We start from the raw sequence: 13,365 nt of genomic DNA, 5'->3' as shown, positions 1-13,365 counted from the left end.
TTCCGATCAGAGCATAAAACTCTATCACTACACAGAGGCTAGAATCAATTTACTCCAAAGCTCGACTCATCCATCCCATTCCATCCTGAAATAATTGTTCGTTCCACATTCTTAAGCTGAATCTCAGCCTTCATCAAAAAGAAAATTCGTTGCACAAACTTAATTATCTGACCATCAGACTTACTTTATGAGAGGTGATTGTCCAAATTTATCTACTGCACACATGGTTGGAAAAATAGTAGCTTCTTTCATCGACATCTGCATTTATTCTAATCTGAATGACAGGACCATATCAATTTATATCAACCAATGCAATCTGAATTGGAAAAAAATGAGAAATCTTGACCAATTCGTACAAGACCAACAATCTTTCAAACACGCACATTATATTCTGGGGTTCGAAGTAACTGCTATGCAAAGAGGTGATACATTTGTTTTGAGGATTCTCCTTCATCAAGCCTGGAAGCTGAATGATTTCCAATGTACAAATATTTTTCAGAATAAGACCGTTGATCTTGATCTTGGGTGTTTTTGGCTCATCTGGTTTTCTGTCTTTGTCTGTTTGTGAGACTGTCCTTGAGGCTTGCGAATGTCCGGTATGCTTATATTTAATGCTGAGCCAAGCTGAGTTTCACTATAAGCATATTCATGATAATACCCAAACACCCAAGCTCCGCACTCGGTTTTCCAAACTCCCGAAACCCGGCCCAACATTTTTTTGTCTCCTCAGCCAAAAAGAACACATTAACAAATCGAAGGATGATATCAAGATTTCTAACCTCAAGACGGGTTTATTCAAACCTTTACTCAATCAAAAACCATAGAACAAATTCAACTAACAGTCAAGATGCTCAAACGTTTATCGAAAAGGTCGTACAACGTTATGCGGTAGATGTACCGGGAAACAAAAAAATTAGAGCTGGTGATTATGTGATGCTTAAGCCTGAACGTGAGTCTTGTTGTCAAGAAAAAAGAAACCATCCAGTTGCTTAAGAACAAGTTCTGACAAATGATATGTTTTGGTATAGATGTGATGACAGTCCGTAAATTCAAAAAAAAATCCATCTATATAGCCTTCCCATCTCTTGCTAAAATTAGGATTCCTTTCATCTTCATTATAGCATGATAACACAGCTCCAGTGATATCAAAGTTTCGATCGATTGGTGCATCTAAACCTTCAAACCCACGTCAATTAGTCTTTACAATCGATCATGACGTTCAAAACAAATCACCTACCAATCTTAAAAAATATTCAAATATCGAACAATTCGCTCATCTTCATGATATTGATTTTTATCCTCCTGGACGTGGTATTGGAGTAAATCATCTCCTCTGATATTTTTGCTTAATGAAGATCTTCACACTGATCCGTTTTTGGTATTCTTTTGGTCCGCTTTAGCATCAAATCATGATCGAGGAAGGTTACGCTTTCCCCGGTGGACTTATGGTCGGTAAGCCAAGCTCTCTAAACATTCCATGCACTCCTTCATTGAATGCTGACAGTCTTTTATCTTATTCTGTAGCTTCCGACTCTCATAGTAATATGTATGGTGGAGTAGGATGTGTAGGCACTCCAATTGTCAGAACTGATGCAGCGTAGGTCAGACAAAATCTTCAAACAATCGTCACATTTTACCTTTTTTTGTGTTTTTACTGGTCATAACTCTTATCACTTTTGTTTTAAAAATACACAGAGCAATTTGGGCAACTGAAAGGACATGGTGGCAAGTACCTGAAATCATCAAAGTCGAATTCACAGGAAAGTTACCTAAAGGAATCGTAGGAAAAGATGTGATAGTAGCTCTATGTGGATATTTCAATAAAGACGACGTTTTGAATTCAGCGATTGAATTTGTGGGAGAAGGTGTTGAATCTTTAGCCATTGATGAACGACTAGCGATATCCAATATGACCACCGAGTGGGGTGCCTTGGCAGGCGTGTTTCCCATCGATAACAAATTGATTGATTATTATCAAGCTTTACTGAAGAAACGAGAATTATCAACTTTTATCAAGAGTAACTCGATCCCCCCACCTGGTACTGTACATCCAAGATTAAATGAAACTCGAGTCAACAAATTACGAGAACTTTCGAACGAGTTGAAGCCAGATTCGGATGCTTATTATTCAAAGACACTCACTCTTGATCTCAACACTCTCGTCCCACACGTCTCTGGACCTAACTCCGTTAAAGTTTCAACTCCATTACCAACTTTAGAATCTCAAGATATCAAGATCAACAAAGCTTATCTCTTGTCTTGTACGAACGCAAGAGCTTCGGATCTTAAAGCTGCTGCTGAAGTTATGAAGGGGAAAAGGGTAGCGCCAGGCGTTGAGTTTTACGTAGCAGCTGCTTCGTCTGTGGTACAATCAGAAGCAGAATCGACCGGTGATTGGGCTACTCTGGTCGAAGCAGGTGCGAAGATCTTACCAGCGGGTTGTGGTCCATGTATCGGTTTAGGAGTGGGATTGTTACAAGATGGAGAAGTAGGCATAAGTGCTACCAATCGAAACTATAAGGGTCGTATGGGTAGTCCCAATGCTTTGGCATACCTTTCGAGTCCGGCTGTAGCAGCAGCGAGTGCGATTGCTGGTAAGATCTGTGGACCAGAAGCTCTAAATAATTCAAATGGACAAAATCCTGTTACTGCTCGAGCACCACTTATAACAACTGTTCAGCATACTAAGCCAACTAAGACTGTGGATTCGACTACTGATACGAAATCATCGACTTCTGGCGACCAACTATTGCCGTCTTTCCCTTCGACGTTTTCTGGACCGTTGTTATTTGCACCTCATGATAATATCAACACCGATGGTATCTATCCCGGAAAATATACATACCAAGATGGTATGTTCCATTAAAAGCTTCATGATCTTTACAATGACCATCTCAGATATCCTGTAAGTGTAATCTGACATGCTTTGATCTTTTAGACATCACTCCATCTCAACAAGCAGAAGTCGTGATGGAAAACTATAATCCTACCTTCGCAAGCACCGTTTCTGAACTTTTCCCAATCACACCTACTACAACTCCAGTACCCACCCATACGACCCAAAGAGCTCAACAAAGTACTCAAACAGGAAAAGGAGTGATCTTAGCCTCATGTTATAATTTTGGAACAGGTTCATCTAGAGAACAAGCCGCAACCGCCTTAAAACATGCAGGAATTCCTGTAGTGATTGCAGGTAGTTTTGGAGATATCTTTAAAAGGAATTCCATCAATAATGGATTGATTTGTTTAGAATGTCCAGAATTGATTGAAGATTTAAAGAAAACATCAAGTGAATCGATCAAAACGGGTTGGGAACTTGTTTTTGAATCTAGAACTGGTCGGATTCTGATTAAGAAAGATGGACAAGAAAAGGTTTATTGGACTAAGGCGGCTGTGGGTCAATCTGTTCAAGAGATGTGAGTTTAGAGTTTCTGGGTTGCGGATTTGGGAAATGGTTTTTGAGGCGTTACTGATTTGTTTTCTATTATAGATTTTTGGCTGGTGGGTTGGAGGGATGGGTCCGAGAACGGATTTAGAAGTTTGATTCCAAGTTCAAAAGGATTGATTTATGATTAGGACAACAATTTTTTCCAATACATGGATATGCATGGAAAGATGTGTTCTCCTTAACACAAATTGGTATGTATACATGTTGAGACTACACTGTTTGGATCCATGAACTCAATTCTCATAAAGGCTCATATAAAAGAAAGAAACAAAGAAATCTATCGTAATCAAGTCACCAAGATCTTGAAAGGGTTGTGTGTCTCCATGCTTGACTTATCATACCAATAGTTCAGCCTGGCGTTAAATTACATACAGCTTCCGTCGAACATATTTCTGACAAATGGTCAGACTGAGTTAGTATAACATTTCAAGTGGTTCAGAGTAAGACTGAAGTGACATAAAAAATCTTAGAAAGAAAGTTCAAATTGAATCTTCTCTAATCTTGACTTTGAAAACATTGGCATTGATCAGCATTGATCTAGTATTAAAGTATTAGTATTCCAAAAATATGGCTCCATTGTGATTCCACTTCTTCACTTGGACAAGCTATTATTCATGATTCTTGGATGTCCTCTATGTACTACTACAACTTTGGGCAGCTTAAAACAAGCCTGGCTTCTTTTTGCTGTTGGTCAAGTGGTGCAATGTCCTTGGTTTCATAGTGCCTATACAGATCACCAATGGTACGCCTTGACTGACATTTGATGATCTTTGGAGGCTCAGGCAACCACAAGTTTAGAATTCTTCGAATGCAGAATGCCTCACGTGCAACTTCCCAAAGCAGGCTTGAATCGTGGCCTGCTCCCGAAGACGAATCAAGCATCGTGAATACATCTGAGGAAGGAAGAGTGATCTGCGTTGAACTTGTGCAGGCTTTGTGAAGTTGACCACAGTTGAGCCTGCATTTTCGAATCGGCGGTTAGGGTTCGAAGTCAAAAAAAAGTAATTCACCCGGCCCCGATGCCGTCGGTGAAACCCGACTGACAGTCGATCCCATTGCAAAAAAATAAATTCCAAGGAAGCTCAGCAGCCAGCTGGATTGCACCTACACCATATAATATATACCTTATAAAACTTCAAAACCTAATGTCATCCACTCCTCGAGTCCTTCTCAAAGCAGTGTCCTTTCATCAACCTTCTAGAAGACTACATCGACATCGTTGGACAAGTTCTTCAAAAGCTCTTCAAGTATCATCATCTACACCGATCGCATCTTGTTCGAGCCTTGGCACTCGAAGAACTTACGCTACTAATCCTGAAGAGACTGAAGATCAAAAGAAACAACGTGAACAGGCTGAAGAACGTCGTCGGCAACGTCAAAAACAGCATCAAGAGAATCAGGATGATCATATTGCCCCTGGTACATCACCATGGGCACGGTTTATGGATGTACTGAAGAGCGAGTATGCCAAGAGTCAGGCAATGCAGGTTTGCAATCATTCATCATGGTTGAATGCAAAATACAATATCTGATCAGATTGGTTTTTAGGAAAATGTACGTGAGCTCACGGGTACAGCACAGGGTTTGAAAGATTCCGAAGCGGCTCAAAAGATGAGGGAAGCCTATACAGCCTTACGATTACAAACCTTGATCAAAGAAAACCCACGTTTGGCAGCCATGGCATCATCACTTTCGACCACCGGTCGATCTGTTTCAGATGCTGTTAACAAAGCTGCACAAGAAATTGAAGATAGTCGATTGGTACAAGCCGCCAAGAAAGTGACTGCCGAACTTGATCGAAGGATTGGTGAACCTATTCGACAAACCGAGGTTTATAAGGTTGTAGAAGATACAGTTGATTTCAGTCAGGGTGCATTGAGATATGGAGGTTATATTGAAAAGGCTGAACGTCGAAGGAAGCGTCAGAAGCGATTAGAGCGCCTCGGGAAATCTAACAAAGGACTTGGTGTACCTGGTGGTCCGGGAAGTGAGGCAGACTTGGTCAAAACAGAAGGTACTACGACCACTTCTGAACACTCAACTGAAGCCAGCACGGCAAGTTCAACAGATACCATGACTGGAGGATCAGATAAGCCATCCCAATTTCCTGAAAATCCTCAAGCTCCGCCAGCTCTTGTACTTCATGCTACAGCAAATCAAGAAGCCGAAAATGAAAGCCGTTCAACCAAATCTAGATTAGCTTCAATCACCCCAGAACCGATCTTAAAAGCATGGACGAATTTCCAAAACACATATGAAGATTCGGATAATCCAGTGATTGCTTCGATGCGTACTGTAACAGGAGCGATTGGTAGATTGTTTGATGAAACTGAAACGGCAAAAGTGGTTAGATTGATTAAAGAGATTGATCGAGATTTCGAATTTGATGGGTTTTTAAGAGATTTACGTGAATATATCGTACCTGAGATTGTAGATGCTTATGTAGATGCAGATTTAAAAGTTTTGAAACTTTGGACAAGTGAAGGGGTTAGGTTTTTTTGACTGTCTATCTTTATTCTCAAATCTCGGATAGATCTCTTACATTTGATCTTGTGACTGATATATATGTGTGTGTAAATTGGTAGGCGTATAATGTGATTACAGCACCTATGCAAACTTACCTACAACGTGGACTACGGCCTGAAAACCAAGTAATCGACCTGAAGGGCATAGATGTGAGTCTTGATTTTTTTTTCTGATCAGTACTACGGGTTATCGACTTCTATTGTTCAAAGACAAATTCTGATACCCGGTCGGTGACTTCTAAAACAGATCATGTCAGCGAAAGTATTACAGGAGAGAGAACTTCCGGTGTTTGTAATCGCATTTAGAACACATGAGATCAATTGTTTTACGAACCCAGGAAATGGAAAGGTAGAAGTAGGTAACCCAGATCAAATCGAACAAGTACAATATGTGATTGTAATGACAAGAGAAGCAGAACAATGTGGGAATGAGATCACAGGTGGTTGGAAGGTAATTGATATGGCTAGGAGAAGTTCGGTGGCATTTTTATGATTTTTATTTAAAATTAAAAGGTGATTTTTATGTTTGGGTTTGTGAAGGGGGTTGTTTTGTTTATTAGAATTGAGAGGAGGAACTACATGTCAACTCTTTGATAAAACAACTGTGTCTAGGACAGGCGCGGAATTTATGGCACTGTATAGTGTTTCTGCGTTATATCCAAATGGTACGGTTTTGGGAGACAGTGACAGGAGTGCATGATGCGCATCCTACGGTCCATTGAAAAGTTCGGCCAGATATGTTTTGAGGCTATCAAGCTCCATGTCATCTCGCAGGACAGTGGAGGTATTGGTTGAGTGACTTGGGATCTTGACGACATGGTAGTCTCAACCCTTTGTGTATTGGTTGTCAATTTGCTCGAGTCCCAACATGTGCAAGCTTTTTGAACTTTTCTTGGTTTACAAGGGAATCAACCTGATTCACTTCAGCAGCCGTCGTGCTTTCGGGCTCCTGTGCATCAAGCTGATCCCATGTTATCTGACAGGCTACTTACTGAATATTAGACGCTATAGGGACAACGAAGATTTTGAATTAGAATGCAGTAGAGAAAAGTATGAATCATTGAAACAGTGATCAGATTCGAACAGGGTGGTCAGAGTAAAAAGATCTTTGAACTATCAACCCTATTGCGGAAGGTCTCATGTGAACCTTGGTGTCATAGGGGCTTTGTCTGGCGTGCATGTTCAAGGGTTTAACTGGAGCCGTTATCGGGCTTTTCGTGTCGTAATGGCAAAGTGGAATGCAAGGAAAAGGAAAATCGACCAAAAGATTTGGTGTATAGGACAATAAGCCTGTGCTGATTGCAAGATGTCCTAACGACAAATGTTTGCCAGAGAGCCCTGTGAAGTTATGTACCCACACCCTGCACCCTGGTACGGTAGTAAGCCTTACGTGAGATATACATGGACGATTCAAAGTCGTGCTGCCCTTTCAAGCAGCTTGATGAGGATGAGATCATAAGATATCGATTGTATAAATAGTGAAAGCGCCATTCATTTTGGCATCCATCATTCCTTCAAACCTCTTTCATTTGTTTCGTTGTCAATACATTCTTCTAAGAAACCAATTACTTCTTTCACGAACTTTGCCTTCACCCACTGAAGACTAAGTAGCAATAAATCACTTTCAACCCCCGCTTTCATTTTTCGTCAACATGTTCATAACACCTGTCTTCATAGCTGTCTGTCAATTACTTTTGCGTTCGTCGACAGCCCAAGCTGCAGCACTTGATTCCAAAGTCAAAGTTGGTCCAGGTCCCAACAACGTCGTTCTAGATTACGGTGATTTCACTGGAAAAGATCAAGCTGGACTTCAAAGCTGGACCTCAATTCCTTTCGTGAGCCAACTCTCAGTCCAAGCAAACCACTTTCCAGATCATTGACTCTTTCTCATTTATTATTTTAGGCCGAACCGCCTCTCGGCGAAAGACGTTTTGCGTCCCCAGTCGCCCCCATCAAAAAATATCCAAACTACGATGCTACTGTTAGTCTGAATCTCATATGTCGCTTGATACTTTCAATTTTAGACTCTGATGTTCATGTTCCGTGGCCCATGATATCAGAAACCCTCCCCAGGCTGCCCCAATCCCGACCCTTTGGCCGGTTCAGATGCGTCTACGGTCTTGAAAATTTTAAGATCACTTCCAAAAGGTGTCGTACCTGCTGAGAAAACCAACACAGGTCAAGAAGATTGTTTGACATTGGATGTACGTATGGGATTTGAAACCTATCAGGACCCTGAACTTCCTTCTGACACCATTCCGGCATTCTCTAGATTATCAAGCCTTCAGGTTTACCCAAAGACGCCAAGCTTCCCGTAATCTTTTGGATACGTGAGTCTCAACCTTTTCATCTACTTGTGAAACATACCCCTGACAGTTTTTCATTTCTCAGCCCAAGAATCTTCAAACACGGATAACCCAACTGGTTTGATCAATCACGCTAAAGCGACTCAAAAACCAGTGATCTGGGTTGCTGTAAATTGGAGACGATTCGTAAGTGATCAGCATTGCAATTTTGATCGCTGAGATGCTGAAGAATTGCTTCTCTGTCAGGCTTTTGGATTTTTGGGCGGGAAAGAAATTGCGGCCGCTGACGCCGCCAATCTCGGATTGAAAGATCAAAGATTAGCAATGGAATGGGTCCAGGTAGGCCTGATGAAGTAACACTGCCAATTGCCTTCACATGAGACTGACCTGATCGCATCTTGTGATTCCTTTTGACAACAGAAATACATTGCAAACTTTGGTGGAGACCCAAAAAGAGTCACCCTTTATGGATCTAACTGTACGTCATTCTTCAGCTTCAACTACTACAGGCTACAGCGCACTATCATCATCCTAAACATATCATCCCGCATTTTTCTTTTCAGTGGGATCCATGGCCGTGTCTCATCACTTGGTGGCATTCAACGGACAGCACAACAACTTGTTTCAGGCTGCAATCCTCGGGGGAGCCGTAGCTCTTCCTAGTCCAGGTGAGTAGATTATGAGTCCTGTTTATTCATCGCATGTGCCAAAAAGACTAAATGGTGTTTTTGGACATTCAGCTGTTCTTGACGGCCAGAAAACTTATGATAGGTTTGTTCAGGCGGTTGGCTGCCCCATTGGACCAGGATCGCTCGCCTGCTTACGTCAAGCCACCTTTCAAAAACTTATGTGGGCATTCAAAGACGTTCTATGACTAACACGAAAGATGCTGACTGAGACACATTTCATTAGTGCGGCCTGCAATACGTTCCCAGGATTGTTTGCAGTCAACCGGTACCCTATCCCATTCCACACCGTTGTGGATGGAAAGTTCCTCACCGGTTCTATTGAAACGTTGGCCAAGGCAGGAAAAAGTCAGTTCACAAGATCCTTTGCTCTATTCCAATGTTTTTCTAACATCCGATTTTCTACAGTTGCCAAGGTTCCTATCATCGTGGGAGCTGTTGAAGACTCGGGAACAGTTGATACTTTGGTTGAAGCTGCTCACATTTTCGATGAAGCTGGTGTCATTGACTGTGGGTCTCAACTTCTATCAGTTTCGGTACCTAGATGAACATACTAAATCCTTCTCGCTTGGTTTTTTAGGGTTGAAGAAAATCCTTCCCGGTGCTCAACCTGAACAGCTTTCACATCTTCTTACCCTCTACCCGTCCAACCCTGCTGAGGGATCACCTTTTAACACTGGCCTAGCCAACGTCTTGAGTCCTGTTTCAAAGCAAATGGCAGCCATGTTTGGAGATATAGCCTTCCAAGTAAGATCTCATACCTTTCATGCTCGCATCCACAAAACCCTTGCTCATATCATGCTTTCACAGGGTATCCGAAGATACTTCACACAGTCTATCCAGGCCTCCACCACAGTTTATGGTTTCATTGACCACGGGCTCAAAGGCACCCCATTCTTGGGTAAGCTCATCCTTTTCAAGTCCTGATGCAGATGAATGCTAACATCCGGTATGTGTGATTGTAGGATCATTCTTTGGCGCGAACACCCTCAGTGCCTTGAGCGCTCAAAGCTCTCCTCGAAGCGACGACATCCAAAACCGATACCTCTCATTTGTTTACACCCAAGACCCCAACCCCAAGGGTTCAACAGTTCAGTGGCCCAAATATGGACCAAGTTCTCAATTGTTGCAATTTAACGATGATGGCATGGATAAGATTGTGCCAGACAATTTCAGACAAGCACAAATTGCATATTACACCACCAACCTTATGGGAGATAGTACCAAGGGTCATTAGTTAGGATCTTTTCATCTTTCTCGTCTCACATTCACTTTGCAGACCTTGCTTTCTCATTTCTTTCTTACCCTACAGACACATTCATTTAAAATGCTAATTCTAGCATCAAAAGATATTCCTGTTTTCATTTACTTGTACACACATAACTTTCTATTTCGTCTACACCTCATTCTTGTTTTACTCATGAGTCACTCTTTTCTAAGTAATGTTGTTTGTATGTATGTCGATTTGTAATAATCTGTAATAAATCACCGAGGATTTATATGATACAACTCATTGCCGTAACAAATATCTTCACGTTTTCATAAGCCCTTGATTATTCCCAAAGCAGGTCCAAAATTGGTACACAAGATTTTTATGCCATGATTCCCTTATATTTGTGACCTTACAATCATAGCCAAAAGAAATAGCTAGCCTCATCGTAGGTTCTTCATAGCCGAAGGAGATCCATATATCCAGAGCTACAGCCTAACATATTTCTCACAAAGAGTTCTGCTTTCTTGTTTCAAGAATAAACTGCAGCACAGCAATGCTTTTCCATCACTTTTGTTGGTTCCCGTTAGTTATATACCTTGCAGTCTTTGCGAGATTATTTTGGGAATATACTAGAGCCCGGGAATTTATAGCTCGATGTACCTTTGGATTCCAAACTGCAGTGATCCGAGCAAGATTATGCTACTCACTTTTGATTGAGCCAGGTTCGTATTTCTACTCAGATAGATAGTGAGCCCAGCTTCAGAAAATTAAGTAAAGAAACTCGTTACCATCAATTTCAAGCTATCCCGCTTGACTTCTCTATACATATCCGTCTTAACATTGCAAATACATGACGTGAGTGGAGAGCGTTCAATAGATTTTGCTATATTTGTGTTGTGGTGGGGTTTTTTTGCCAAGGCAAGCCGCACGTACCACAGCTTCAAGCTAAAGGAAATATATGGTTCGGTCTATCAACCTTTGAGACCTTACAAGTTTCTTTTGATGATGGTCGATATTTGTAGTTTTTACTCCAAAGGTCAACCTAGCGAGGCTTCCATGTCTTCTTCATGAGACCTCCAACACGGAGCAATGTCAATTCGCAACGGGAATTTGATGACCGTTTTGAGAACGATCGATCGATATAGCCGATGTGGATTGAGATTGTGGGGTATACTCGGTCTATTTATCTCGATCTCGGTCCGAGCCCGGTAGGCTATGTACCACTTTGACAAGTCGTCTCGGATTTTTATTTGATACACACACTCCATTCTGCAAAAAATAGCAACTCAAGCAAAACTTTTTATTATTTTACTCAACCTCAACCTTCTCAAAATACAAACATGGCTACACATATTCGACAAGTATTTGCTAATAAAGCGGCTCAAAACTTACCTGTCTTGGTTACCTTTCTTACAGCAGGTACAGTTTTTTTTCCATCTTTTTTGTTTGCATTTGACCAGTACAATTCTTTGGGAGGGAAAATCAAATGCTAACGTATTTTTTTTGTTTCTTACTAGGGTTTCCTCATCCGAAATATACTGTTCCATTATTATTGGCTTTAGAAGCAGGTGGTGCTGATATTTTGGAACTTGGAATTCCTTTTAGTGATCCATTAGCAGATGGAGTAGTAATTCAAGAAAGTAACAATGTGAGAATAGTCTATCTTCATATGACCTCTGCTCTATCGATGTGGGTTGAATTGAATCTAACTTGGTATTATTTGATAGATCGCACTTAGTCACAATGTGAACTATACTACATGTTTGGGTTATGTTAAGGAAGCAAGAAAACAAGGACTCAAGGCACCTGTCATCCTCATGGGTAACCAACGTACTTCTTTCCAGATTATTTGAATACCATCCTGACCATCTTGGTTACGATGTGATCTAGGTTACTATAATCCTCTTATGTCATACGGTGAACAACTGGCTGTTTCAGAAGCCAAAGAAGCTGGAGCAAACGGATTTATCGTGGTCGATTTACCTCCGGAAGAAGCCATCAAATTCAGGAAGATCTGTACTTCTTCAGGGTTTGCTTATCCTTCTCTTCGGCTCAAATCATTATACCTTACGAGTTGATCTGATATTTCGAATTTTGCATTTTGTAGGCTTAGTTATGTACCTCTCATCGCTCCTTCGACTTCAGATTCTCGTATCACTTTTCTCACTTCGATAGCCGATTCGTTCGTCTATGTTGTCTCGAAAGTAAGCATCACAATACATACCATATATATCATCTTATACCTACTTGGATCGTAAATTTCTGAACTCACAGTATGATTTACCTCTAGATGGGTACAACAGGAGCATCAAATGCAGTCGAATCTTCACTACCTCAACTCGTTTCTCGAATCAGATCTCTAGCCACCGCTTCAGCTGAAGGACCTGTACCTCTAGCTGTAGGCTTTGGTGTTTCGACTCCAGCCCATTTTGATGAAGTAGGAGCTGTAGCAAATGGAGTAGTGATCGGTTCCAAACTCTTAACGTTTCTGAAAGAACAAGAAGGAGATCAAGTGATCAATGCAGCCACATCGTTCTGTGAAGAGATCTGTGGAGGAAAATCAGGTCGAAAACGAATGGAATCCACTTCAACTGTACCCACCACCAATGGAAACCAAACGAGTAATGGAACTACAACCACACATTCAGATACTCAAAACTCTTCGGATTATCGGTTTGGAGAATTCGGTGGACAATACGTTCCAGAATCATTAGTGGATTGTTTAGTTGAACTTGAAGCATGTCATAAAGCAGCTAAAGCAGATCCAAGTTTTCAAGCCGAATTTCAAAGTTACTATGGTTATATGAATCGACCATCAGGTTTATACTATGCCAAAAGATTAACTGAAAAGATTGGAGGTGCTAAGATCTGGTTTAAACGTGAAGATTTAAATCATACTGGATCACATAAGATTAATAATGCAGTAGGTCAAGCTCTTTTGGCTATGAGACTTGGTAAGAAACGAATTATTGCAGAAACGGGTGCGGGTCAACATGGGGTTGCAACTGCCACTGTTTGTGCTAAATTCGGATTAGAATGTGTGGTTTATATGGGAGCAGAAGATGCTAGACGTCAGGCTTTGAATGTTTTTAGGATGAAGATGTTAGGTGCTAAAGTGGTAGCGGTAACAAGTGGAAGTCAAACACTGAAAGATGCAATCAGTTGAGTCACCTGGCGATTATTTTTT

At 41.1% G+C, this 13,365-nt stretch overlaps 4 protein-coding genes across 4 annotated transcripts; all 4 read left to right on the top strand.

The window, feature by feature from the left end:
- Positions 1-759: 759 nt before the first annotated feature.
- On the top strand, positions 760-3,536 carry MELLADRAFT_105205 (uncharacterized protein; the record flags this gene model as incomplete). The annotated part of the gene is made up of 8 exons (XM_007408449.1): positions 760-949; positions 1,029-1,039; positions 1,122-1,319; positions 1,401-1,452; positions 1,525-1,597; positions 1,696-2,852; positions 2,939-3,416; positions 3,491-3,536. 8 exons carry the CDS (start codon positions 760-762, stop codon positions 3,534-3,536), a joined length of 2,205 nt encoding a protein of 734 aa, XP_007408511.1.
- Positions 3,537-4,587: 1,051 nt separating this feature from the next.
- MELLADRAFT_47868 (uncharacterized protein) lies at positions 4,588-6,568 on the top strand (the record flags this gene model as incomplete). Its single annotated transcript, XM_007408450.1, has 5 exons — positions 4,588-4,935; positions 4,997-5,414; positions 5,538-5,935; positions 6,034-6,123; positions 6,221-6,568. The coding sequence occupies 5 exons, from the start codon at positions 4,594-4,596 to the stop codon at positions 6,464-6,466; spliced, it is 1,494 nt and encodes a 497-aa protein (XP_007408512.1).
- Positions 6,569-7,625: 1,057 nt separating this feature from the next.
- Positions 7,626-10,202, top strand: MELLADRAFT_105203 (uncharacterized protein; the record flags this gene model as incomplete). Its single annotated transcript, XM_007408451.1, has 15 exons — positions 7,626-7,671; positions 7,711-7,808; positions 7,877-7,954; positions 8,034-8,177; positions 8,246-8,303; positions 8,365-8,465; positions 8,526-8,618; positions 8,700-8,757; positions 8,843-8,947; positions 9,020-9,128; positions 9,192-9,313; positions 9,374-9,475; positions 9,546-9,712; positions 9,776-9,866; positions 9,931-10,202. The coding sequence occupies 15 exons, from the start codon at positions 7,626-7,628 to the stop codon at positions 10,200-10,202; spliced, it is 1,644 nt and encodes a 547-aa protein (XP_007408513.1).
- Positions 10,203-11,507: 1,305 nt separating this feature from the next.
- Positions 11,508-13,344, top strand: MELLADRAFT_47860 (uncharacterized protein; the record flags this gene model as incomplete). The annotated part of the gene is made up of 6 exons (XM_007408452.1): positions 11,508-11,597; positions 11,696-11,826; positions 11,906-11,999; positions 12,069-12,207; positions 12,286-12,382; positions 12,469-13,344. The coding sequence occupies 6 exons, from the start codon at positions 11,519-11,521 to the stop codon at positions 13,342-13,344; spliced, it is 1,416 nt and encodes a 471-aa protein (XP_007408514.1).
- Positions 13,345-13,365: the final 21 nt, after the last annotated feature.

The sequence above is a fragment of the Melampsora larici-populina genome, assembly GCF_000204055.1.
Source record: "Melampsora larici-populina 98AG31 unplaced genomic scaffold MELLAscaffold_12, whole genome shotgun sequence".
Lineage (NCBI taxonomy): Eukaryota > Fungi > Basidiomycota > Pucciniomycetes > Pucciniales > Melampsoraceae > Melampsora > Melampsora laricis-populina.
This window is presented reverse-complemented; position numbering and strand designations above follow the sequence as displayed.